Here is a 24,372-nt window from a genome sequence, read left to right on the forward strand (position 1 = left end):
GCTGGTTGTGGCTTACAGAGAGTCTGAAGTCATCCCTCTCTTGGTGAGTCGTATTTTTACTGGGGTTTTTTGCAGGCACAGTGACTAAACACAAAAGGAAACTGATCCCTGAAGGTGGGAACTTCAGGTACTGCACCTTTGTAGGGTACAAGGGCTGTGAGGTTGACTTTACAACAAAACTACAAAAGTGTGTTATGGAGATGCTTGAAAACAAAACAAAACAGAGGTCCTCAATACTCCTATTTTGGAAGACATTCTAGGAAGGCACTCTACTGAGAATATACCTCAGAATGTGTTCCAATCTCTTCTACTTGAATGTGAGGACCAAACTGCCTGCAAACAATCAGGTATGAGAAATACTTATTGTGCATAAGCGGTAAAGAACATTGATTTTTACCATCAGCGCCTGTTATACTGACCAGTAAGGAAGCTTAAGGGATACCCATGTTGACCCACACTTGCATTCCAGCAACGTCAGTCCCTGCGGGACACAGCTATAGGTCCAAACCACCTGGGATTACTGCTGTCCATTTTGGATATTTTTTTCTTACAGGTGCCCCTGATCATTTTAGCAGCACTCACTCTTTGACTCCAGCACCCTGTTCCTACAACACTCTTTTGCTGGTGACAAACACTACTGATGCACTCTTACAAAAGCTTCATTAATTTTTTAATGTAACACCATTTTCCTACAAGGTTTACACTTCTTTTACACACAGGTCTTTTAAAATCACATGCAACGTATAACTGCCAGTTTCCACCCTGATGACAGTGTCTCCTTAGTGAAGGCCTGTTTAAGAGGGAAGGTAGCTATGATACTGTGAGAAAAGGCACTGTGATACCTTTAGTAAACAATATTTCCAAGAGGAAAATGTGTTTTGTGTTGAAAGTAACTTCACTTCTTTTGATTTCGGGCCCACCTATATTTAAATCCAGTCCTATAAAACCAACTGACAAAATTGCTTATGAAATATTATATGAAGTTATACTGGTTCATTCATCCTCACAAACTTGACTACCCACATTGGGCCAGACACTAAGCTCAGTGATGAGTCTACTTCAGAGTTTTAAGTAGGAAAAGGTACTAAGAGGAAATTCCCTGGTGGTCCAGTGGTTAGGACTCTGCTCTCATTGCCAAGGGCTGGGTTCAATCCCTGGTCAGGGAACTAAAATCCCACAAGCCCCAGCGGTGAGACGAAAAAAAAAAAAAAAAAAAAAAAAAGAAGAAAAGGTACTCAGGGTAAACCTTTTGAACCTGATGGTTCCATAAAATATGGCACCATATCGTTTTCTGCCTTTGCAATTTACAGGGTCTAGTCCTCACTCTGCTGGTCTTACTCCTTGTTTGGTTTTGGCAGGGAATATGCAGAATCCCTTTTTCTCTAGAGCATAGTCTCCTATTTTTTTTTTTTTGGTTGCATTGGGTCTTTGTTGCTGGCCACAGGCTTTCTCTATTTGCAGCGAGCAGGGGCTACTCTTCACTGTGGTGGCTTCTCTTGTTGCAGAGCATGGGCTCTAGGTGCTCGGGCTTCAGTAGTTGCAGCACGTGGGCTTAGTAGTTGTGGTGCACAGGTTTAGCTGCTCCGTGACATGTGGGATCTTCCCAGACCGGGGATCGAACCTGTATTGGCAGGCAGATTCTTAACCACTGCACCGCCAGGGAAGTCCCATAGTCTCCTATTTCTCCACCATATGAAAGTGGTGAGCCAAGACCCCTACAAAGTTTTAAGCCCTCAAAGCTGATCATTTCACTGACAAGAATAGTCCAAATAATCTGGTCATTTAAGTCAACTTTTATTTGGCATAGATATCATAGAACGTTCCCATACTACAAGTTGAGAACACCAATTCTAAGAGAACAGAGCACTGGATTCAGAAAAATAGCTTTTAGTAAATCAACAAGCACTTGAAAACTTTAAAAACAGGTACAGGCGGGGAAGGGGAGACTCAGCAAGCTTCGTGAAAGGGCCCTGACAAGCAGAGTATCATTTCAATTCAATACAGCAACCCAAGATTTCTTTATCTACTCCTTTATCTACTTATCTACTAGAAAAAATGTTAAGATTTTCTTTCTTATCCTTTTTCAGTCAGCAGTTAATACAAATATTTGCCACCTCTCATGGGCAATATCCAAGGAATATCTAAAGATAATTGTTTATAGGGAAGTTGGCTTAATTCTAGATAATTCAATTAAGTAGTACTGCTTAAGTTGTCTCTCTGAAGATCAATTCAGTGAAAATAATCATTTTGGGTTGGTATAGGACACACATCAGTGGGTTCCATTTAATGACAGTTAAAACCATTTTAGCATCTCTGAAAATATTAAGTTCAAGAATTTTAAAACAATTCCTATACAGTACTTATTATTAAGCAGTCTACTGAAATAATGAAATAATGTTCACCTTGGGAGATTCAAGGTAAATAATAATAACTTATAATGAAATCAGCCTTCCCAATTGTTTTAATATTAGAAATAATAAAGACAACCAACTTATATTAAAATATTATAAATAATAGTAAATGGTGATATTTTCAAGATGAAGTTTTTAGCAGAAAGAAAGGAGAGGTTGGTACTTCTAATAGAAATATTTAATAAATATTGTAATGGGATTCTAATGGTGTCAGCATTCGGGAATAAAGTAATAACTGATGGAATGAGGATGTTTTTATTGGTAGTTATATCCTCAGTTATTTAAATTTTTCCACTGAAAGTCTAAAAACTTGTGACTGAGTATACAAAAGAGCACTAGAACGTGCCATTTATAAGAGCAAAGTAAAACATCAAATGAGAATTCTGAAGTTACAGTCTCATTTCCAGGCTCGTGCAGAATATCCGTCTTTTTGTTTTTCATCTGTCCAATTAAAAAAAAAAACTAAGGGAAGTGTTACAACTACAGACCAAACACAAAGTGCTGGTAGTCATTCCATATCAGCCTTATTCTGAAAAGAGTGCTGCCTCCCAAATGAATCAGGATTCTCCTTGTCCCCACTGTACATCAAAGCAGACATCTACTTTAAGATAAAGTATTTTCTACCAAAATATACTTTATTGCTTCTTAACTGTCAACATCAACACCGAAGCTAGGCTTTGGGAAATAAGAGGGGTGTAACTATTATCAACACCTGAAAGCTGCGGTTCATAGATTTAAGCTCCTATGACTTCAGATTTTCCTTGGAAAAAAAAAAGTTCATTTATACATTTCCTGCTGTTGACTCAAAAGGATCCTGAAAAATTAAAAAACAGTGAAATTAAATAGCCACTGAAATGTCAGTAGTCTTAAAACTTACCTGGTGTGAAACAGATGTGTAGGTGTATCAACCTGTTAAGCACACTGACATTGTGCTTATTGAACTATATTGCACAGGCCATGAAACCTCATGGTACCTGCCAGTCACTCAACCTTCTACTAAGAAAGGAAGCTAGACATCTTTAGTAAAAAATCAGCCTATATATTGGAGATGGAGGAATGGACCCGAGATAGATATATGACCTGAGAGCAGCCCACAGGGACAGTCCAAATATGATGGTATTTAACCAATCTAATCTGATATTCTTTCCTTGGAGGTCTTTTTGATATCTGGCAGCATATATACTCTATGAGTTATATGACTCACAATGGTGACTCTAACTATTGTAGCAGGGCCAGATGTGGTCTCCTTACTGGACCAGATTGACTAAAACTTGGTCTGTAGTTAACACTCTGGCTAATGTGTATTTCTGTTACTATTTACCCAGATCATTACATGGAATTTCAACTGGCAGGGAAAATAAAACAATTTCATAGTCTGACCTCAAGATCTCTAGACTAACTCTCTGCTATAATCTCAGCTGCAGGAGCCCTGGTCTATCTCACCTTGCCAAAGGTCTCCTATATTGATGCCTATAATACTGATCAGTTCTGGAAACAGAACTGAACAGAAAATGGAAAGGATCCCATATGTCTTGGTGAGACAAGTGCTTCACAGGACAGAAGTTATCCTAGAGTACAGAGTTGGTCACTTCAGAGTCCCTAGATGTCCACAGGTCTGCAGCAGGGGTTGGCAAACTATGGCCTGCAGGCTAAATCCAACCCAATGACTGTTTCTGTAAATAAAATTTGATTGGAGGGATTTCCCTGGTGGCGCAGTGGTTAAGAATCCACCTGCCAATGCAGGGGACACGCGTTCAAGCCCTGGTTCAGGACGATCCCACATACCGCTAAGCAACTAAGCCCGTGCGCCACAACTGAGCCTGCGCTCTAGAGCCCACAAGCCACAACTACTGAGCCCACGTGCCCCAACTACTGAAGCCTGCACGCCTAGATCCCGTGCTCTGCAACAAGAGAAGTCACTGCAATGAGAAGCCCGTGCACTGCAACGAAGAGTAGCCCCTGCTCGCCGCAACCAGAGAAAGCTCGCACACAGCATCGAAGACCCAACATAGCCAAAAACAAATAAATAAACTAATTAAAAAAAAAAAAAAACCTCATCACACGGTTTAAAAAAAAAATCTGACTGGAATACAGCCATGCCCACTTGTTTATGTATTATCTATGGCTGCTTTCCTGCTACAGCATCAGAGTTAAGCAGTTATGGCAGAGAATGTGTAGCCTAAAAAGTTAAAAACATTCTTTGGTCTTGTATAGAAAAAGTTTGCCAAGCCCTGATCTACAGCATGTTGGCATAGCCCCTTGGAAAGGAAGGACAGCTTGCTGCCCCAACCATCTTCTAACATTTTACAGATGACACATATCCTGTGTTTGGGTGTCCTACATTTATACTTTTACTGGGTAAGCTTTCTAAGTGGGACAGGCTATAATCATATGGCTCAGCTGCTCAGGCTATCCTGTGATCCTAGGGCATTGGGATGCTGATTGAGATGCTGCATATAACTTCAGGCATGTCTCAATATGACCAGAGAGCACATGTGTGGGATTCTGGAGCAAGGCCAACCTACTTTAAGCAGGTACCATTTTTTCAGTAAATAGCTCCTGGCTGGCTGCTAGGGTCTGACAGACAGCAAATGTCTGACACCAAGGGACACCAGGTGACCATATCATTAACCCATTTTGAACAGTTTTACCTGACCTACCAAATCACAAATAGCATGCTTTCAACCCATGATCTAGTATTTATACATAGAACTGGGCATATGGAGGTCCCAAAGGCACAGAATACCCAAATGGGATAATCACAACCCTTACTCAGTAGGCCTTCTCCCTCACCCAGGGTTACGTCTTCATGGAGGTGGTCCCTACAGATCAGCTGACAAAATTGAGAGACCTAAGCTTGGTTCATTTGTGATAGTACTAGCCAAAAGTGGACTGCTTAAGCATTATACTCCCTTCAGGAATGGTACTGAAGGATAATACAGAAGAGACATATCCTGATATGGCAGATTTTCAAGCAGTTCCTTTTATTGTCCATTACACCTCTCAGTAGAGAAAGCCTCAGGTCAGTTTTTATCCATTCTCGGATGGTGACTAATGGTTTTCCCAGATGGATACAGACTTAAAACAAGCAAGCACGAAAGACTGCTGACAAGGAGATGTGAGGAAGGATAATGTAGAATGCACTCCAGAAAGGAAACAAATTTGGGTCCCACATGAATTCTTACCAGAGTGCCCACAACTGCAGCAAAGTCTCTTAATAATCATGTGGACAGGACTGCATCTATATCTTTCCTCCCCAATCCGATGCTTGCTCAATGGGCTTATGAGTGACTCCAGTGGCAGTGATAGGTATGCATGCAGTAACTGCCTAAGTCAGTGGCTACAGAAGCTAATGGACTTTCCCTCCCTGGGCCAATGTGGCTATCCACTACTGGCTAGCACCCACTTTGTTGGCAATATTGACCGATTCTAAGAACTTGATTTGTTATCACACCTTGAGGGAACCAGTTAGTTACCTAATACCAAGCTAACTACACTGGAACCCTTCCATTGTTGAAGGGACAAAGCTCTGTCCTCACTGGAATTGATACTTATTCTGGATGTGGATTGGCCTTTGCTGTCTTTTGCACTCTTGACAACACCATCATATGTGTTTTTATAAATGCCTTGTATGTCACCACTACAGTATTACACAGAAGGCCTCCAAGGACCCACTTCTCAGAGACAGAAGTATCCTGATGTAAAAAGGATGTTCTGGACTCACCAGGTTATCTATCATCAACAAAAAATGGGCCTATGAGATGTTGAAAGAGACCATTAAGTGCTGAGATTCAACATCAGTTATGGGTACCACCTTGCAAGGTCGGGGTGCTATATTTTAGGATTATGGTATCTGCTCTGCTTGGGCAATACATGTAGTAACAGCAAAATATGGTATTATCTCCCCCACAGCCAAAAAACACAGTGCTAAGAAACAAGGCATAGAAACAGGAGCGCATTTTCTCATGATCTGTTTTTAAAAATTGTGTTCCTAGACCTATGACTCAGGCTCTGCTGTCCAACTGGCATAACACATAATGGAAAACACATTAAAATTGGTAATAATTTCTAGATGGTTGAGGCTTCCCTGGTGAGGCAGTGGTTAAGAATCCGCCTACTAATGCAAGGGACACGGGTTTGAGCCCTGGTCTGGTAAGATCCCACATGACGCGGAGCAACTAAGCCCATGCGCCACAACTACTGAGCCTGAGCTCTAGAGCCCGAGCTACAACTACTGAACCCACGCGCCACAACTACTGAGCCTGCGTGCCTCGAGCCCGTGCTCCACAACAAGAGAAGCCACCGCAATAGGAAGCCCGCACACCGCAACGAAGAATAGCCCCCACTCGCTGCAACTAGATAAAGCCCGTGTGCGGCAACGAAGACCCAACGCAGCCAAAAATAAATAAAATTATATTTTTTAGATGATTGGATTAAAGGTAATTTTATCTTTTTTTCTTCATGATGGTCTAGATTTTCCACATTTTCTAGAATGACTGTGTATTATTTTATATTCAAACATAATTACTAAGGGGGAAAAAAAAACCCCACATAGCTCTAGAAGCAGATTTTCAATGAAAATCGCACATAAGGAAAGCAAGGAGCTGTAATGAATGCAAGAAGCTCCTAACAAAAGACAGAACTGTTTCCCGTTTTCTTTGATAATGGTTACCATGTAGCACTCCAGATCAATCATGGAAACATCTGAAATCAGACTGAGCCTCAGTTTCCTTATTTGTAAAATGAAGGTGATAACTATGTATCTTGTAAGGTCTCTGAAAGAACACCATAAACTATAACGTCTCCTATATGAGTTATTACTACCGGTGGTAGGTGCGTGTCTATGTGCTCAGTGCTTTTAAAAACAAAAACAAGAATAAAAATTAGTTACCTTTGGGTTAAAATATCTACAAGACTGTGGTTGGGAGCCTCCAAATAGCGCTATGCGGTAGTCATGTTTCTTTCTTCTGGGCCTTGTGCCTTCTACCAGTTCTTCTCGATCCTCTGGAGACAGGAGATGATACCTCATTCCACCTGTAGAAAAATACATGGCAACTCTTCAAGAACTTCGGGCACTTTAATACTTTGAAAAGGAAATACCCTAACAAAATAGTGTTTTTATTTCTGGAACTTTTTTTTTTTTTAATCATCCCTCTATAGCATTTAAGGAAGGAATGAGGGAGAAGAGGCAGGAGAAATGAATAATAATCTGAGTCCTAATCAATTTATTATTCTCAGCAATCACCATTAATGCTAAGATTGTCCCACCCACTTACTAAATACCAGGGAATTATCTAGCTTTTCAAGCAACAGCTGCCATAATACTAATTACTGAAATGCAGATCTCCCAACCCAGCTGTTCTCAATCTCCACTGTACATTAGAATCACTTAGAAAATCTCAGAAACTATCTATACCTGGGCCCTACCACAGACCAGTTAAATCAAAATCTCTGGTGGTAGGGCTGAGGCACTGGTATCGCCACTTAAATGTGGTTAAAAGATCAGCCGCCTCAGCACCTGGGAGCTTGTTAGAAATACTGAATCCCAGACCTACTGAATCAGAATCCGCATATTTAACAAAATCCTAAGGTAAATCAGATGCACATAAAACTGTGAGAAGTACTTACTGCTTAGACAATTCTAAAATGCAGTGAGGATTCAGAACAACTGTGATCTAACATGACCCTTTTCCTTTAAGCAATTCCTTAATTTTGTCAAGTCAGGGGACACTCAACAGTTAAAAACTTTTAAGATGTCATTTCAAATCAGTGTGGGAAAGGTAGATTGTTGAATAAGTGATGTTAGACAATGATATGGAGAAAATATTTGTACCGCTACCTCATATTTTACTCTAAAGCAAATTCCAAATCAATAGAATATTTTAAAATGTAAAAAACCTCACAAATCAACTACAGGAAAAATCGGATAGTTAAAAAAAAAAAAAAAGACCCAGAACGAGGAAGCCTAAGAAAAGACAAACACAGAAACTATGAAAAAAATATGCAGAACCACATAAAATTTTAAGTTAAACTAGTTCATGGCAAAAAGAAAAAACAAAATCAAAAGACAATGACAAACTAGGAAAGTATTCATAAATCATATAAAAGACCTTAAGATATTCTTAATAATATTAAGACGATCGACTAACAGAAAATTAGATTAATAATCTGAACAAAGTTCACAGAAGAAGAACTAATTACAAATAACTCTCAAACATATGAAGAGATGCCCAACTGCTCTAGTTAGAGAAATACAAATTAAAATCATACTTTCTCACTCATCAGATTTTACAAGATCAAACTATCTGGAACACAGGGTATGATAAAGGAAGCAGCACGCTCCTACACTGCTGGTGGGGATGTGGATGGGTACAAATTATCTGGAAGGCAATACAGGATGATCTGTGAAAATTACAAATGCACACACCCTTTAGCCAGTAATTCCCCTTTTAGGATTTTAGCAACCTAAAGTTCACTGTCAGGCAAGTGGTTAAAAATTACGGTATATCCACATAATGGAATACTGTATGTGGCTGTTGAGAAACACGAGGAAGGGTAACATGTACACATGGGACGATTTCCAAGAAATAATGTGGAATGAAAAAAAGCAAGATGGGAAACTTCCTGGTGTTCCAGTGGTTAGGACTCAGGGTTTCCACTGCCAAGGGCCCAGGTTCCATCCCTGGTTGGGGAACTAAGATCCTACAAGCCATGAGGCGCAGCCAAAAGAAAAAAAAGAAATAAAAAAAGCAAGACATAAAAGAGTACACAGAGTGTGATACCATTTGTTTTAAAAATTTATATCTTTATTCATATATAGTTTTATACATAATTTATACATGTCAGTAAATTACTGTATATGCACAAACTCAAGACTACCTTTGGAAGGATATACAAGATAATAATGGTTACCTCCAGTGAGACTTACTTTTCACCATATACCCTTTTATACCTTTTTGAATTGTAGATGATGTGCAGTATTACTGATCCAAAAATAAGATAATGTAAGCAATTCTCAATACATGCAGAAAACACTTCTGTTCATGAGGCTGTGTTGGGCCTTTATAAGAGATAGAGAAGACACGTTTGGAAAACAGGTTGTGAATGAATGAAAATCAATATCAATATTTCTAGCATCTCCTTCCATTTCAGAGTATGAGTAGAAGCACTGTGCATTAGAACAGCTGGAACACTCAGCAGCCTGCTCTAGGTCAGGGGTCAAAAAACTTTCTCTGTAAAGGGCCAGACAGCAAATATTTTAGGCTCTGCAGGACACATATGGTTTCTATCATATATTCTTCATTTGTTTGCTTTTTACAATCCTTTACAATTACAAAAACCACTTTTCCACATTCCCTCCTCTCTCACTCTAGGTCTAAGACTGTAGTTCTTAAGGTATATAGTTCCCTGACTAGCAGCATCACTTGGAAACGTGTTAGAAATCCAAATGATTGAACACTACACCTGAACAGATCTTATGGGGTTTGAGAGCTGCTGCTCTAGTGAGGGCTCCACACAGGTCAGAGGTGTACTGTGGAATCTATGAACACAATACTCCCAACAAGAGAAGACAGGCAGCAGGGAAGGAGAGAAACAGGATGGAACTGTTCCAGGCAACAGGCCACTGGTTAAAAGTGGCTGACTGTGGCTAACCAGGTCAACCTTGGAGGAAGCACAAACTGTGGCTCCTTCACTGATGGGCTGTTTCTCTCCCAGGACAGGGTTGGGGACAAACTCTCTGGCACCTTTTCCTGAGAAACGCCTTGCTCCTTAGGCTTATTCCTTTGGGAGTTATTCCTTTGAGAGTCAGGTACTGTCATTTGCAAATTTTGAATAAGAGCTTAGTCTGACCCTTTGTTATTTTTTTAAAATATAAATTTATTTATTTATTTATTTTTAGCTGTGTTGGGTCTTTGTTGCTGCGTGTGGGCTTTCTCTAGTTGTGGCGAGCGGGGGCTACTCTTCGTTGTGGTGCGCAGGCTTCTCATTGCTGCAGAGCACAGGCTCTAGGCGCGCAGGCTTCAGTAGTTGTGGCACGTGGGCTCAGTAGTTGTGGCACGCAGGCTCTAGAGTGCAAGCTCAGTAGTTGCGGTGCACAGGCTTAGTTGCTCCGCAGCATGTGGGATCTTCCCAGACCAGGGCTCAAACCCATGTCCCCTGCATTGGCAGGCGGATTCTTAGCCACTGCACCACCAGGGAAGCCCCTTTGTTAGGGTTTTGACTGTGTTCTTAATTTTGTTTTTATGACTTGTTTTCTTTTAGTTGTAAATTCTTTCAGTTTAGTTTTATTCTATATTCCTATCATCTTTTGTTTTTCTTCTTCTCTCAAAAGGCAGACCCTAAATCAGACGGTAGGAAGGTAACTGATGATCTGAGGAAGGGAGGCCTTCTTTCCTCCACTGAGCTCTACCCAAGCTCCAAAGCCTGAAAGTCTCAGCTGCTTGTGCCTAGTCAAGGAGTTTTAGAACTCATAGTTCTTTATTAGAAAAAGATAAAACAAAAAAGGAAAAGAAAAAGAAAAAAATGTAACAAAAAACATAGATTCCTGCTCAAGACCCTAATCCCCACACGTTTGGATTTCTTGAATAATCCTGGTATCCTGTTTCTAAATCAATTCAGAATCCACATAAGAACTAAATACTTCACTGAGACTGGCTAATTTATCTTCAACAGCTTACACCATGTATGAAGAAACAGGTGCAGTTCTCTACCCAATGAAACTAGAAATATAACAGAGTTTGCAAATAGAGGCATAACAAAAAATCTGATATTGTGAAATCCAAAAGATGAAAGTCCTAATCTAAAGGCATCTTCTTGGTCCTGATTTTCTTTCACGTCCCTGTACTTCAAGAAACTAGTGGCAACCTATGCTGTGCTTCTTAAAACTCCCTACATCTTGGTTATCAAGATACCAGCCTGGGAGGGGTAAGCTGGGACGAAGTGAGAGTGGCATGGACTTATATACACTACCAATTGTAAAACAGATAGCTAGTGGGAAGCAGCTGCATAGCACAGGGAGATCAGATCGGTGCTTTGTGACCACCTAGAAGGGTGGGATAGGGAGGGTGGGAGGGAGATGCAAGAGGGAGGGGATATGGGGATATATGTAGATGTATAGCTGATTCACTTTGTTATAAAGCAGAAACTAACACACCATTGTAAAGCAATTATACTCCAATAAAGATGTTAAAAAAAAAAAAAAAGATACCAGCCTGTGGTTCAAGTAGCTTGGTGAACTCTCCTTTCCCGGTTCTTTGTCTACCACCCCTTAAATGTAGATATTCACAAGGATGTATCCTTGATTCATACCCTCTTCTTTTTTCCCTTGACACCATAACTGTAACCAAAAGGTATTATACCATGCACTGTCTTATGCTTTTGCCACTCATGAAAAATTTTTATATTATTAGATATTCATCTAAAATATTTTTAGTAAATATAGAGCATTCCATTGTATGGATATGTTGTAATACTTTTCCAAACTAGGGGACAGTATTGGGTCAACTTACCTAAAACCACAACAATATTAAGTAGTAGCTATGTGATAAGTTTGATAGAAATTTTACTTTACTTCCAATTTAATAATTGGAAGTAATAATTATTAATTCAAGTAAAGTAATTTTTAATTAAAGTAATTAATAATTATTAATTACTATTTAATAATCAGGGCACTCAAACTTATTGCCACTCTTGAGAAGGGTATCTTAGGCAGGAATGAAAGTTCTCATTTCTCTTTTATTTCCTTCCTTAATTTTGTGTCTGAAACCAGCTATACCTTAAATGAAATGTGCAAATGAATGCCAAAAACAACTTAAGGTTTCAAAGTAGGTTTCTAAATACCTTCTAGGAGAGGCTTTCTTGCTCATTACATATTAATTGAAACCTATACTGCTATCCCATGTGTGGATACTGTCCATGTGGTTTTGGTTTAAGATGAATGGGAACTCAAGAAGAGCCTGGTAGAGTTAGCAGGAGCATACTTATCTCAGCATATCACAGTCATACACTACACATTTCAGGCCCGTTTAAAGAACAAGCTGAACTTCCACTTACAGCAGTATGACAGTTGAGACTTTCAGAAATAACTTTCTGCTACAAAATTACTATAATGCTGGAAAGAATAAAACAAACGTTCTTTTAAGTGCATAGCTAAGAGCAGAGGGCCAAAAATGGAGAGTGAACTAAACACCAGAAGAGTGAGCATTAAGAGACCCTGGAGCTACTCTGAGAGCTTTCGATAATACTTGAAACCTAGAAATTGATATTATTGGCTGCATGAGGGAAATAAGATTAGGTCTTGGATTTGCACAAGTGTTAGAACTGAGAGCTCTATCTAAAGCTGGATCACTTGTATTGGTTATACTTTTAATGAAGATAAGCTAAGAAAACTGTCTAATAGCACAAAGGAAAACTAGTAATCTGCCTATTGCAATTTCACCTCCAGGCAGAGGTAAAGTCTCCCTCTTTTGAGAATTTATAATGACAGCTGATACAGGTTTGAGGTTTGAATTTACCTGTCTACAAGTCTAGAAACCCATAAGCCAAGAAAAATTCAAAGTAGTCCTGGATTGTTGTGGCCCAGGGCACTCTGCAAAAGCAAACACTATTCTCCTCTTAAGGAAAACAGGGAAAACCTGGAGGACTACAAAACCACACCTCCCAATATTTCTGGAGATTAAGATCGATCAAATATAAGCTCATGGGACTTCCCTGGTGGTATAGTGGCTAAGACTTTGCACTCCCAATGCAGGGGGCCCAGGTTCGATCCCTGGTCAGGGATCTAGATCCCACATGCTGCAACTAAAGATCCTGCACGGCACAAGGAAGACCCGAAGCAGCCAAATAAATAAATATTAAAAAATATATATATCGGGAATTCCCTGGTGGCACAGCAGTTAAGAATCTGCCTGCCAATGCAGGGGACACAGGTTCGAGGCCTGGGCCGGGAAGATCCCACATGCCACGGAGCAACTAAGCCCGTGTGCCACAACTACTGAGCCTGCGCTCTAGAGCCCACGAGCCACAACTACTGAAGCCCGTGCACCTAGAGCCCGTGCTCCGCAACAAGAGAAGCCACTGCAATGAGAAGCCCGCGCACAGCAACAGAGAGTAGCCCCTGCTCGCCGCAAGCCGCAACTAGAGAAAGCGCGCGCGCAGCAATGAAAGCCCAACGCAGCCAAAAATAAATTTAAAATAATAATAATAATAAAATTAAAAATATATATATATATATATAAAAGCTCACAATCCAAAATTATAAAACACAAAGAATTAAGCCACCAAGAATAAGTCAATGAAAAAACAGCAGCATTTGGTCTTCAAAGACTTCAGATATTGCTATTATCAAACACAGAATATAAAATTACTGTATTTAATGGGACTTCCCTGGTGGTCCAGTGGTCAAGACTCAAATTCCACTGCAGGGGGCACAGGTTCGATCCCTTGTCAGGGAACTACAATCCTGCATGCCACACGGTGCAGCAAAAAAAAAAAGTGCTGAAGGAAAAATTAAGCCTATCTCCAAGAAGATAGAACAAAGAGGCAAAGGTGGATAACAAGAGAGATTTAAGACTAGAGACTCAATGCCTAAAGAATCACAATATCAATAATAAAGAACTGAGAAATCTGTGGCTGAAAAGATAGAAAATGCCTAATATGATAACTTAAAAAAAAAGAAAAAAAAAAGAAAAGATGCACACCAAGGTACATTACTGTGAACTTTCAAAACACCAGGGATTAAAAAAAAAAAGATTTTAAATGCTTACAAGGAAGAATAAATAAACTGGCATCAGATTTCTCAAAAGCAACAATGAAAGCTAGCAAATAATGGAGAATGCCTATGATTTTCAACATAATTCTATACCCAGTTTAACTATCCTTCAACATTTTATGATAAAGATATGAGATTTGTCAAATCTCCAAATATTTATTGATCATATATCCTTTCTCAGGAACCTTTTAAGGATATGTTCAATCAAACAGAATTAAGAAAGGTGAAGACCTGAGATTGAGGAAGATAGTGAATCTAACTTAGGAGTGAAAGAACATCCCAGTATGGCAGAGAAGGGAAGTCCCAGGACAAGAACTGTGCCTTAAGCCTAAAAGGCAAACACTCCATACTGAAATAGGCAGAAGGAAGGCTCTATAAATGTTGTTTCCAAAAAATAAAAGCAATAGATTGTTTAATTGTACAGACAATTTTATTAAGAGGCATTTTACAGAGGGCTTGGAACTTAGCCTGCAAGTCAAGAAAAATTAAGTAAATGAAAAAAAAATGTGGCAAAAAAGGTGCTCCACGCGCAACAAACAAACCTTTTTCTTTAAGAAAGAAAATGTGATCACAGTACACTACTTGGTTAAATTATTTGAAAAAGGAAACACAAAAAACAAAGTGAATGAAAGTTATTGTACACAAAAGGAGACAAAGCATAAGTAATTTTTAAACTTCTATCACACATGTTCCTGTAAAATAAGGGCTGAGGCTAAGTTCCCTCCGGATAGACAGCTGAGAACCCCAATAGATTAATTATCTAGAAGGGCAAAGTCTTGAGTGTTTCTCCCTGGCTACCGAGGCTGATCCATTCTAAAGGGTTTTAAGCCCATGAGAAACTGGCTACACGATAAGTTATAAATGGATATTAAGGCAACTTACTTATCACCATCTTAAGGCATTCAGGATTGTCTTGAATAAGTGGTTCAGCTTGTACTGTTTTACTTAAGAAATTCTTTGATATAAGAGGAAACCTGACTTTAGCAAGGATGTCAACCATAAATGGTTGGCGGTTAGGTTCATCATATTTCAACCACCTGACTGCAGCATCATAAACCTAAGGGGAGAAAAACAGCATAGTAAAGTTCTTAGAAGGCAGCAGCACTTCCAATTACCTATGTTTACTCTCACGTTGAAGGGGGAGAGTCTCATGAAGACACAACTTCTTATTCCCAATATTTTATTCAGATATTTGCTTTCATCCCCAAACACCATCTGTACTTCAGAACAGTTTACACAATGCTCTAGTGATTCTTCTAGGTAATATGTTTTAGAACTAATTACTACTACATAATGTAATGACAGGTAGGATGCTGAATCTATAATTGTTTTTAAACAAAATATAGCTTCCTTTTTGGAAGGAGATATGATGTACATTTCCATTGAAAAAAATCTATTGGTCAAAGAGAGTTTCAATATGTGTTCATATGGTACCAGGAAAACAGGTTAATTTCCTCAGAGGCCTTCTACCCCAAGAGATATGAAGGTCATCTATGATTTTATTCCTGAATTATGAATTGACAGACTTACTTTCTGGAAACTTTATGATATAAAAATTCTATATATAAAAAATAAATTACAGGATATTTACATAAGAATTGCTTTCCAAAATAATATGGTAGCATTCATTTAACTGTACCAAACAAGCCCAAGTTTAGTAACATAATTGGATTTATAAATCACTAGTTTAAATACACTGAAAACAAACCCATTATTTCATATACATACACATCTACCACACACATTTGAGTTAGTTACATTAGTTATTTTGGGTTGGTGTTAATAAGCCCTAAGTCTGAGACAGTTAATTTTTTATGGGAATTGGTCTGTTTTTTTAAATAAACTATTTATTGGAACACTTTTTGATTTACAGAAAAGTTGCAAAGATAGTGCAGAGTTCCCATACACCCTGCACTCAGTTGTTAAAATAGTATATTAGTATGAAACTCTTATTATAACTAATGAACCAATACTGATACATTATTATTAACTAAGGTCCATACTTAAAAAAAAAAATCCTTACTTTTTGTCTAATGTTCTTTTTCTGTTCCACAATCCCATAAAAGATACCACATTACATTTAGTGGTTATGTCACTTTAGGCTCTTCTAGACTATGACCGTTTCTCAGACCCTCCTTGTTTTTGAGGACTTTTTGACAGCTTTGAGTTCTGATCAGATATTTTATAGACTGTCCCTCAATCTGGGTTTGTCTGATGTTTTTCTCATGATTAGGCTGGGGTTATAGTTTTTTTGGGAGGAAGACACAGAGGTAACATGCCATCCTCATTACACAAGAGTACATGATATCACTGATGATGTTAACCTGTAGGTAGTGTTCATCAAGTTTGTCAGGTTTCTTCAGTCTAAAATTACTTATTCTTCCCTTTCTATACTATATATAAGTCAGTCAATTTTGCTCATATAACTGTTTTTTCTTTATGCCTACTCGGGTTCTCCGGGTCCAACCTGTCAACTTGCTAACTAATACTCTGGGCCATGAAGATTGGGAGAAAGAATACGGCTCAGTGCAAACCTTTTATCTCTAGAACAAAAGTAACTCAAAGCATGTGATCTTACTGTACCTCTATTAGTTTCCTATTGCTGCTATAACACATTATTACAAACTTATTGACTTAAAATACAAAGAAGGATGGGGAACTGAAAACAGGGTTTAAGTGAATGTCTGCATATCAAAGTGTTACCCCATCCAGTTCCCAACACCTGTACCCAGCTTACACCTCTGACTGTTTATCTGACAGTTCTGGAGGTCAGAGTCCAAAATGGGTCACACACTGGGCAAAAATCAAGGTGTCAGCAGGGCTGCCTGAAGGCCTAGAGGAGAAACCATTTCCTTGCTTTTTCTAACATCTAGCAGCCATCTGCATTCCTTGGCTTGCGGCCCTTCCTCCATCTTCAAAGCCAGCAATGGCCAACCAAGTCTAATTCATATCACGTCACTCTGACACTGACTCTTCTGTCCCTCTTCCATATTTAAGCACCTTGTGATTACATTGGACCCACCCAATAATCTCCTCCTCTCATGATCCTTAACCACATCTGCTGAGTCTCAAATGCTATGTAAGGTAACACATTCACAGATTCCAAGGATTAGGATGTGGACAACTTTGGGGGAGGCATTGTTTTACCTACCCAACAGCATCTCTACAAGTGCCCTGTCTCTCAAAGAGCCAGCCTCTACGAGCACCCAAAACTTATTTTTTCCTATGAAACAGAATTTGGAATTAGTGTAAAGAACACACTCTCTCCTAATATGATTCTTTTCTTTGTCATGTATCCAAAAATGAAGCATAAGAAATCCATAGTGACATTTTTACTAAGAAAAATGTGAGAAGCCAATTTAGTCACCTGATCCTCTGCCCTCACAGTCAGAGTGTCCTGGTTGAGGAGATGTGTAACTCGCTTGACATCAAGTTGTAGAAATTCATCAGTTTTATAAACTTCAGTAAAATGCTGATGAATAAAGTCATCTGCAGTTGCTTTCAATTCAGGACAGTCTAGACACTCTGCTAGCACACTTATACCTGAACACAGAAAGAAAACAAATGAATAAAAAATGAATGCGTTAAAAAACAAATAAATATACATTAAAGATTAAGTATGACTCCAGGAAAATGAGACAATAAATTTCATAAATCTGGATCCTTTTCTTTTCCACTGATTTGTCTATTGTTATGCCAATATACTCTGTTACGGGTGGCTGAATTTGGTACTTTGTAGGACAGGCCCCCTTCAGTGTTTTTTCAAACTTTTCTTGGCTACAGGTATAACATTTTCTCTTTCAAATAAATTTAAAATAAGCTTATAACATTCTACTTTTAAAAAATCCTGATATGACTTCAATTAGGATTGCTGAATTTTTGGATTACATTAGGGACAGTTGCCTGTTCTACAACATGGAGGAGTTCCACTTAGGAACATGACATAGATCTCCACTTACATTTTTAAATGATCTTCAATGTAATTAACAGTTTTCTTCATAGAAACCCCATATATTTTCCATTCAGCTATTTTATTTTCTCTTTAGGAGGGAAGATCCCCCCTAATTGATTATTAATGCTCTGTATCAGGAGTCTGCAAAATACTGTCCATGAGCCAAATCCAGCCCACATCTAGCTGTAGAGTCAGCAGCTAAGAACGTTTTTCATATTTTTGAAGGGTTGTGAAAAAAGGGGGAGTGGGGGAGAAAAGGGGGGAGGGGAAGGAGAGGAGAAGCAGAAGAGGGAGAAGTAGGAAGAGGAGCAACAAGGACCACATGTGACACGTGGCCCACAAAGCCTAAAATATTGGCTATTTGGCCCTTATAGGAAGTTTGTCAACCTCTGCTAAATAAAACCACTGATTACTGTATATGATCTTGTGGCAGGCCTCCATTCAAAGTCATCAGTTGAATTATTTTAGTTTATTAGCTTTGATTTTCCATGTTTCAACTTCATGCTGTCTTCAGATAGTTTTGACACTTTCATATTTATAACCATAAAGGTTCTCATAACTGATGCCTGCTAGTGACTTAGACTAGTTGCCATTTTCTAAATGTACTGACCAATGCCATGGCATGCTATGTGCTCAGTCTGCTACATCTGAACATTTATGTTCCCACCAGGGAAATGATATTTACACCAAGAACCAGTATTTGTTTTTTAACTAACTTTTGGCAGTTGAATTTGTTGTAATTATGCAACTCAATTAAATATCATGCAGATCAATAAAATATGAATGTGAAAAGAAAGCAGTTGCTTCTATGAAAACTAATTCAAAGGTTTACAACAGACTTGAAAACAGCTCAAATTAAGCATGACCAGGACACCTGATAAAATCTGGGAAAACACTGTAAAATTCTAGAGGGATTCTGTAATCAGACTGTCTTGCTCAGTTATCAATTCGTTTTAAGGAAACTAAAAATAAAAAATCATAGATAATATATTATTGATGTGATTTAGGTAAGACAGACAATGGATCAGTATTCAAATCATAGACTTGGTCTTACAGTCACAGATTGGCAGATTGGTGTATTTTTATGTTACACTAAAATAACACCTTTACGGCAGATATAATCTTGTTTAACCACTCACTGCGTTAATGAAATTTTAAATTAGCCAACAAATAACTGCTATGATTATGCCTGATAAGGAAACTTTTATTGTTACCTTATTTATTTTTTTTGATTGACTACATTGGTGGAAATTTTCAGCACGAAGCTGAACGGTAGCATGCTTCCATGCAAAGAATATTAGCTTTAGGTTTCAGACACATACAGGTTAACTTAGGTATTTTATTTCTAGTTTAAGAGCTTTTTTTAAACATTAGGAATGGGTACTGAAAACATAAGAGTGCCTTCAGCATCTGTTGCTATGATTTTAAGTATTTTTTTCCTATAGCATGTTAGTATAGTATATTATGTTTGGTTTTTTAATACTGAATCATTCTGTCATTTCTGAAGTAAATCATTACTCCTTTTCCTAAACACACAAAAACTCATTACTGAGGCTATTTTTTATTTTGGAAAATGTTGATACGGTATTTTATGGCTTGTTTCTGCCCAGGTTAATATGTACCTCCCTAACCTCCTCTTAAAATATATTACTAGGTGACCACCTATAGCCGTGGGATAGGGAGGGTGTGAGGGAGACACAAGAGGGAGGGGATACGGGGATATATATATACATATAGCTGATTCACTTTGTTATACAGCAGAAACTAACACAACATTATAAAGCAATTATACTCCAATAAAGATGTTAAAAATAAATAAATAAAATAAAATAAAATATATTACTAGAAAATTTTGTAGTGGACAACATCTTTAAGATTAAATGAGGGTATGTGGGAACAGATGTATATGTATGTCTGACTCACTTTGTTATAAAGCAGAAACTAAAAAAAAAAAAAGATTAAATGAGGGTAAAAAAAAGATTAAATGAGGACACTTATAACCATGCTTTTTTCTTTATTAAAATACACATTAATGGTGTTTTTTGTTTTTTTAAAAAATAGGAATCTCATTTCTTACCAAGACAATTTGAAGCATCAACTTGTTCTTTCAAAAAATCAACACACATTTTCTTCACAGGTTCAATCTGGTACTGGTTTGCTGCATCTAACAAAGACTGAACATTGTTGCTATTCACAGAAATTCTGTAAGTAAGTTAAAGTGAATGTTAATTTTCTACAATTTATTATTTAAATAATGCTACCATAGAATGTATGCTTCTAGCCCCAGACATTAAACAAAAAATTAAACTCTTCAGCCCTTGAATTAGTACGGCATAGGACCCTCAAACCCCGCCCCTACTGCCCGTGTAGTTTTTCATTCTGAAGACTCTGGAGCACACCAATTTGTTACAACAACGCTTTGTCATGGCAGATCCTGACCTTACTCCTCCACAACAGAAACGATCCTTAACTTACCTAGCAGTATAAGCGAATTCCACAAGTTGTTCAATAATGTCAGGTTCAGCATCTTTGAGTTCCACTTCAAAGGACTTTGATTCAAGCATGTTAGCTAATACAAAGAGAAGAAACACAAATGGCATGAGTACTACCCTGAGTTTAACTGAAGAACCCGATCATTCTAGGCTGTGTTAAATGTTGGAGAAAAATAACAGGACAGAGACCTCTCTGAAAGAAAATACCTCAGAAAGCCCAACACATTCCTATAATAAATGCAAATTCATTCTCCATACTTGACATGTGCCTTAAAATAATTTAAGAAATTAGTGAATTAGTGTACTTCTAAAAAAAAAAAAGCCCAAGTGAACAGAGAGACATAAAACTGCATTTAATATTTCCCCAACTCCTAAATTAATTTGGTAGCATTCTGTTAAATTATTATGGGGAAAATGCCTCTGATGTAGCCAGAACAAACCTACAAGAACAATGACAATTATATATATAGTCAGCTTTCACTAGCAAAGCTCTCATTCTTCCCCCAAACCCTGGTAGGTAGCCAGAGCACTAAAGAGAAAACTTGAGGCAGATATGTTATATAACCTGATCAAGCTCACAAGCAGCACTAAGTAGAACCAGGACTTGGACCCAATTCTCAACTCCAAACTAGGGTTCTTTCTAGTATAATATGTTTCATTTTTATTTAGTTTAACTTGCTAGATAAAATGCCATAAGACTTATCTGCTCCTTTGCCTCTCCACCGGAGGTTAAGAAAAAAACCTGGTATTCAAGCAGAAGCTATATCTCCATTAATAAAGACTTCAGGCCTTTAGGGCTAACGAAAGGACAGTTTTCCTTTGATCAATCATCACCATGACCACTCTTTAATCTCTTCACTGTTCTGTGGCCTTAACTTAAGTGCTTTTAAACCTGGGAAAAATGGCATATTTTCAATTAGACCCCACACCTAATTCTCATAGAAAAAAATATTATGTTTTATCTTAAGATACTTACTTGTGAACATTAAGTTAAAAAAATGACTTGCTGCAGCAAGGACAACACGATGAGCAGGTATCTTTCTTTCCTGGACCATAAGGATCACATCACACAATGTTTTCTAATCAAGAGAGAAATAAATAAAATTAAAAGGGGTTCAATGGGCATGGCTTAGCAAAGATATAAAACAGGCGCTTGCCAAATGCTTTATCTCTATTTTGTACTTAAATCCAGTCTTTTTCCAGCACAGATTTTGTTTTTAATGTAAAACCTATTTAGGAAGGACTTACAGAGTTGCTGTCATGAGTGTGCTGTATCAAAATTTGGCACTTAGCTTCCCAACAGTCAGAAAAAAAAAAAAAATCTTTATAATCAGAAAAAAGTAGTCTACTAATCTTTAGGGGAAGCCAAATTTTTTTTTCTGACACAAATTCTAAGATATTTCTCATGGTGAGATTTTATGGGGACGTTAAATGACCTAATGGCAATGTCCTTGATGGTTTCTCAAATATAACAATCTGCTTTTTAAAAATTGTTCTTGATAAAATGCAGGTGCACACTGCATTTTCCAAGAAAGTTGCCTTCATAGATCTAACCTGCAACAGAAACAACTCAGAATATACAGAGTGGATGAACCAAATGTCCATTCAGCACTCTTTCCTTAAATAACATCTCTCTAAAATGCACTTCTGATGGGACCTGGATAGCAGCCACTTTTAAATTGTGATTTCTGACCTAGGCCAAAATGTGTCACTCTAGGTTACTGAAAGAAGCAGATCTAGATTATACACTTAAAATGTTGGGAAAATGGGGTACATTAAGGAAAAATTTAAGATTCACTGGAACCCTTAAAGATGAATTTCAAGGAAAAAGAAATGTCCTTTTTATCAAATAAAATTTCAATTTTTTAATGAAGTTAAAGACAATATACAGCTTGGGCTCAGAAAAAATTTTGTAAAGCACCCTCTTAGGCACTGGGAATATGAGGTAAATAATATTTTCAGAGTAATTTCACTCACAAAACTGAATAATGGCTCAAGAGCTCAGAGGATATGGCGTTTTCCCAATTTTAAGTATTTTACTGAAACTACTGATATAGTTTCTGATAGATAAATCACTGCTATTTCCTACTTTATTACTTCATGAATAAAAAACCCAAATAAGACGGTAATGCTTAGAATGAGAAAAGAAATGGGTCCCAACTAATGGGCTAAGGGATGTACATTTCACTCTTACAGCTTACTTAAATATTTTTTTATAAGGCCTATAGACTATTGCTTAGAAATTATATGCAGATTATAGTTAAAGTTACTGTTATTCCAACAGTGTTTTAAATTTTAATTTCCTTTTACTTGGGGAGGGGGTACAGAATAGGCATAGCTCTCAGGTGATCTTGCCACACCCAAAAATACCAGGTAGCAAAACCAAGCCAACTATTTGGTTACTATCAAAATAAGCTGATCAAGTTGCTGAAGATAAAGAAAGAGAAAGGGAGAAGGGAGGGAGGGAAGGAAGGAAAAAAGGAGGGAGAGGAAGAAAGAATACTGACAGAATAGCAAGCAAATTAGATAGGGGAGGGACCTATGGCTGCTGATGGGAAGTTCCAGAAAATGTAAAGCTAAACTGAAATGTAGCAAAAAACCTTTCCAAGGCATACTCAGGAATGGGGAATGTTAGTGTAGTGAATTTACAGGCACTGAAGGAAGTTAGAGAAATCAGAGGGATCTTTGTACAATTTAGTCTTAGCCAAAGATTAATCTCTAGCCAGATATTAACGTTGTGTGTGGCGAGTAGGAGGAGGTGAAATGGGAGCAATCTTTTATATCCAAATGGTGCATTTATTTGACTGGACTACAATAGATTAATAGGTCCTATTCAACAAGAAATGAGACCGACCTAAAGGCAGGGGTCCCTCCTGCTATCAATCCTCTGGGGAAGAGGAGTATGCAAAGACAGGAAATGGGAAGAGACAGAGATTCAGGTGATCTGGAGAATGAGAGGTAACAAGTCCTAGGTGAATGGAAGAGAAACAAAACAAACAAAACTACCTTTTGAACAATACATCTTCACTGGATTAAACAAACCAAAAAGCTTTGCAATTTCTGTTTATGTCCTCCCAAAATTATATCTTTGTATTTATTATTTTCAGCTTGTGAATCTTTAGCCTCTTATAAACAGCATAGATTTTTGTGTAACTTAGTCTGAAGTTCTCACCATCTAAGGATTATTTTTAGTAGGTTTAGTTGAATCTCTATTTATTACTGATAACTTATGTTTTATCTTACATATGCCATCTTTTTAAATACTATTTAAATACTATTTATTCTGTTTCCTTGCTGTCTTCTTCTTTTTTTTTTTAAACTGTCGGTTGCTATTTTGGTCACTTTTTCCTCCTTTACGTGTCTCATTTACAGATCTGTCAAGTATTTAGTATTTGCAAACTGAATCCAGCAGGGTATTGTTCCAGGAACGCAAGAAGGGTTCAAGAATGATAATTCTATAAATGTAATTCATCATACTGACAGGTTAAAAGAGAAAATTTTCATGTAGAAGGACTTCAGGGAATTCCCTGGTGGTCCAGTGGTTAGGACTCCACGCTTCCATTGCAGGGAGCACGGGTTTGATCCCTGGTCAGGGAACTAAGATCCTGCATGCCGTGAGGCTTGGCCAAAAAAAAAAAAAAAAAAGAAAAACTTCAATATATGGGCAAAAGCGTGTTTGATAAAATTAAAAATTTATTTCCTGAGATTCTTTAATAAAGAAAATGATGTATCTGTATGTTGAAGGTC

At 37.9% G+C, this 24,372-nt stretch overlaps 1 protein-coding gene across 3 annotated transcripts in view; it reads right to left on the reverse strand.

Annotated features, from left to right (window-relative positions):
* The window catches only part of KLHL7 (kelch like family member 7), a 57,483-nt gene that overhangs the window by 16,479 nt on the left and 16,632 nt on the right, over positions 1–24,372 (reverse strand). For all 3 annotated transcript variants that reach the window (XM_060108303.1, XM_060108304.1, XM_060108305.1), the window contains 6 exons: positions 21,602–21,704; positions 20,609–20,702; positions 20,211–20,335; positions 17,549–17,724; positions 15,064–15,238; positions 7,303–7,445 (listed from right to left, as the gene is read on the reverse strand). In XM_060108303.1, the coding sequence (XP_059964286.1) occupies positions 7,303–7,445; positions 15,064–15,238; positions 17,549–17,724; positions 20,211–20,335; positions 20,609–20,702; positions 21,602–21,704 (816 nt within the window). The remainder of the gene's footprint in view (positions 1–7,302; positions 7,446–15,063; positions 15,239–17,548; positions 17,725–20,210; positions 20,336–20,608; positions 20,703–21,601; positions 21,705–24,372) is intronic.

The sequence above is a fragment of the Mesoplodon densirostris genome, chromosome 9, assembly GCF_025265405.1.
Source record: "Mesoplodon densirostris isolate mMesDen1 chromosome 9, mMesDen1 primary haplotype, whole genome shotgun sequence".
In the NCBI taxonomy this organism is placed as follows: domain Eukaryota; kingdom Metazoa; phylum Chordata; class Mammalia; order Artiodactyla; family Ziphiidae; genus Mesoplodon; species Mesoplodon densirostris.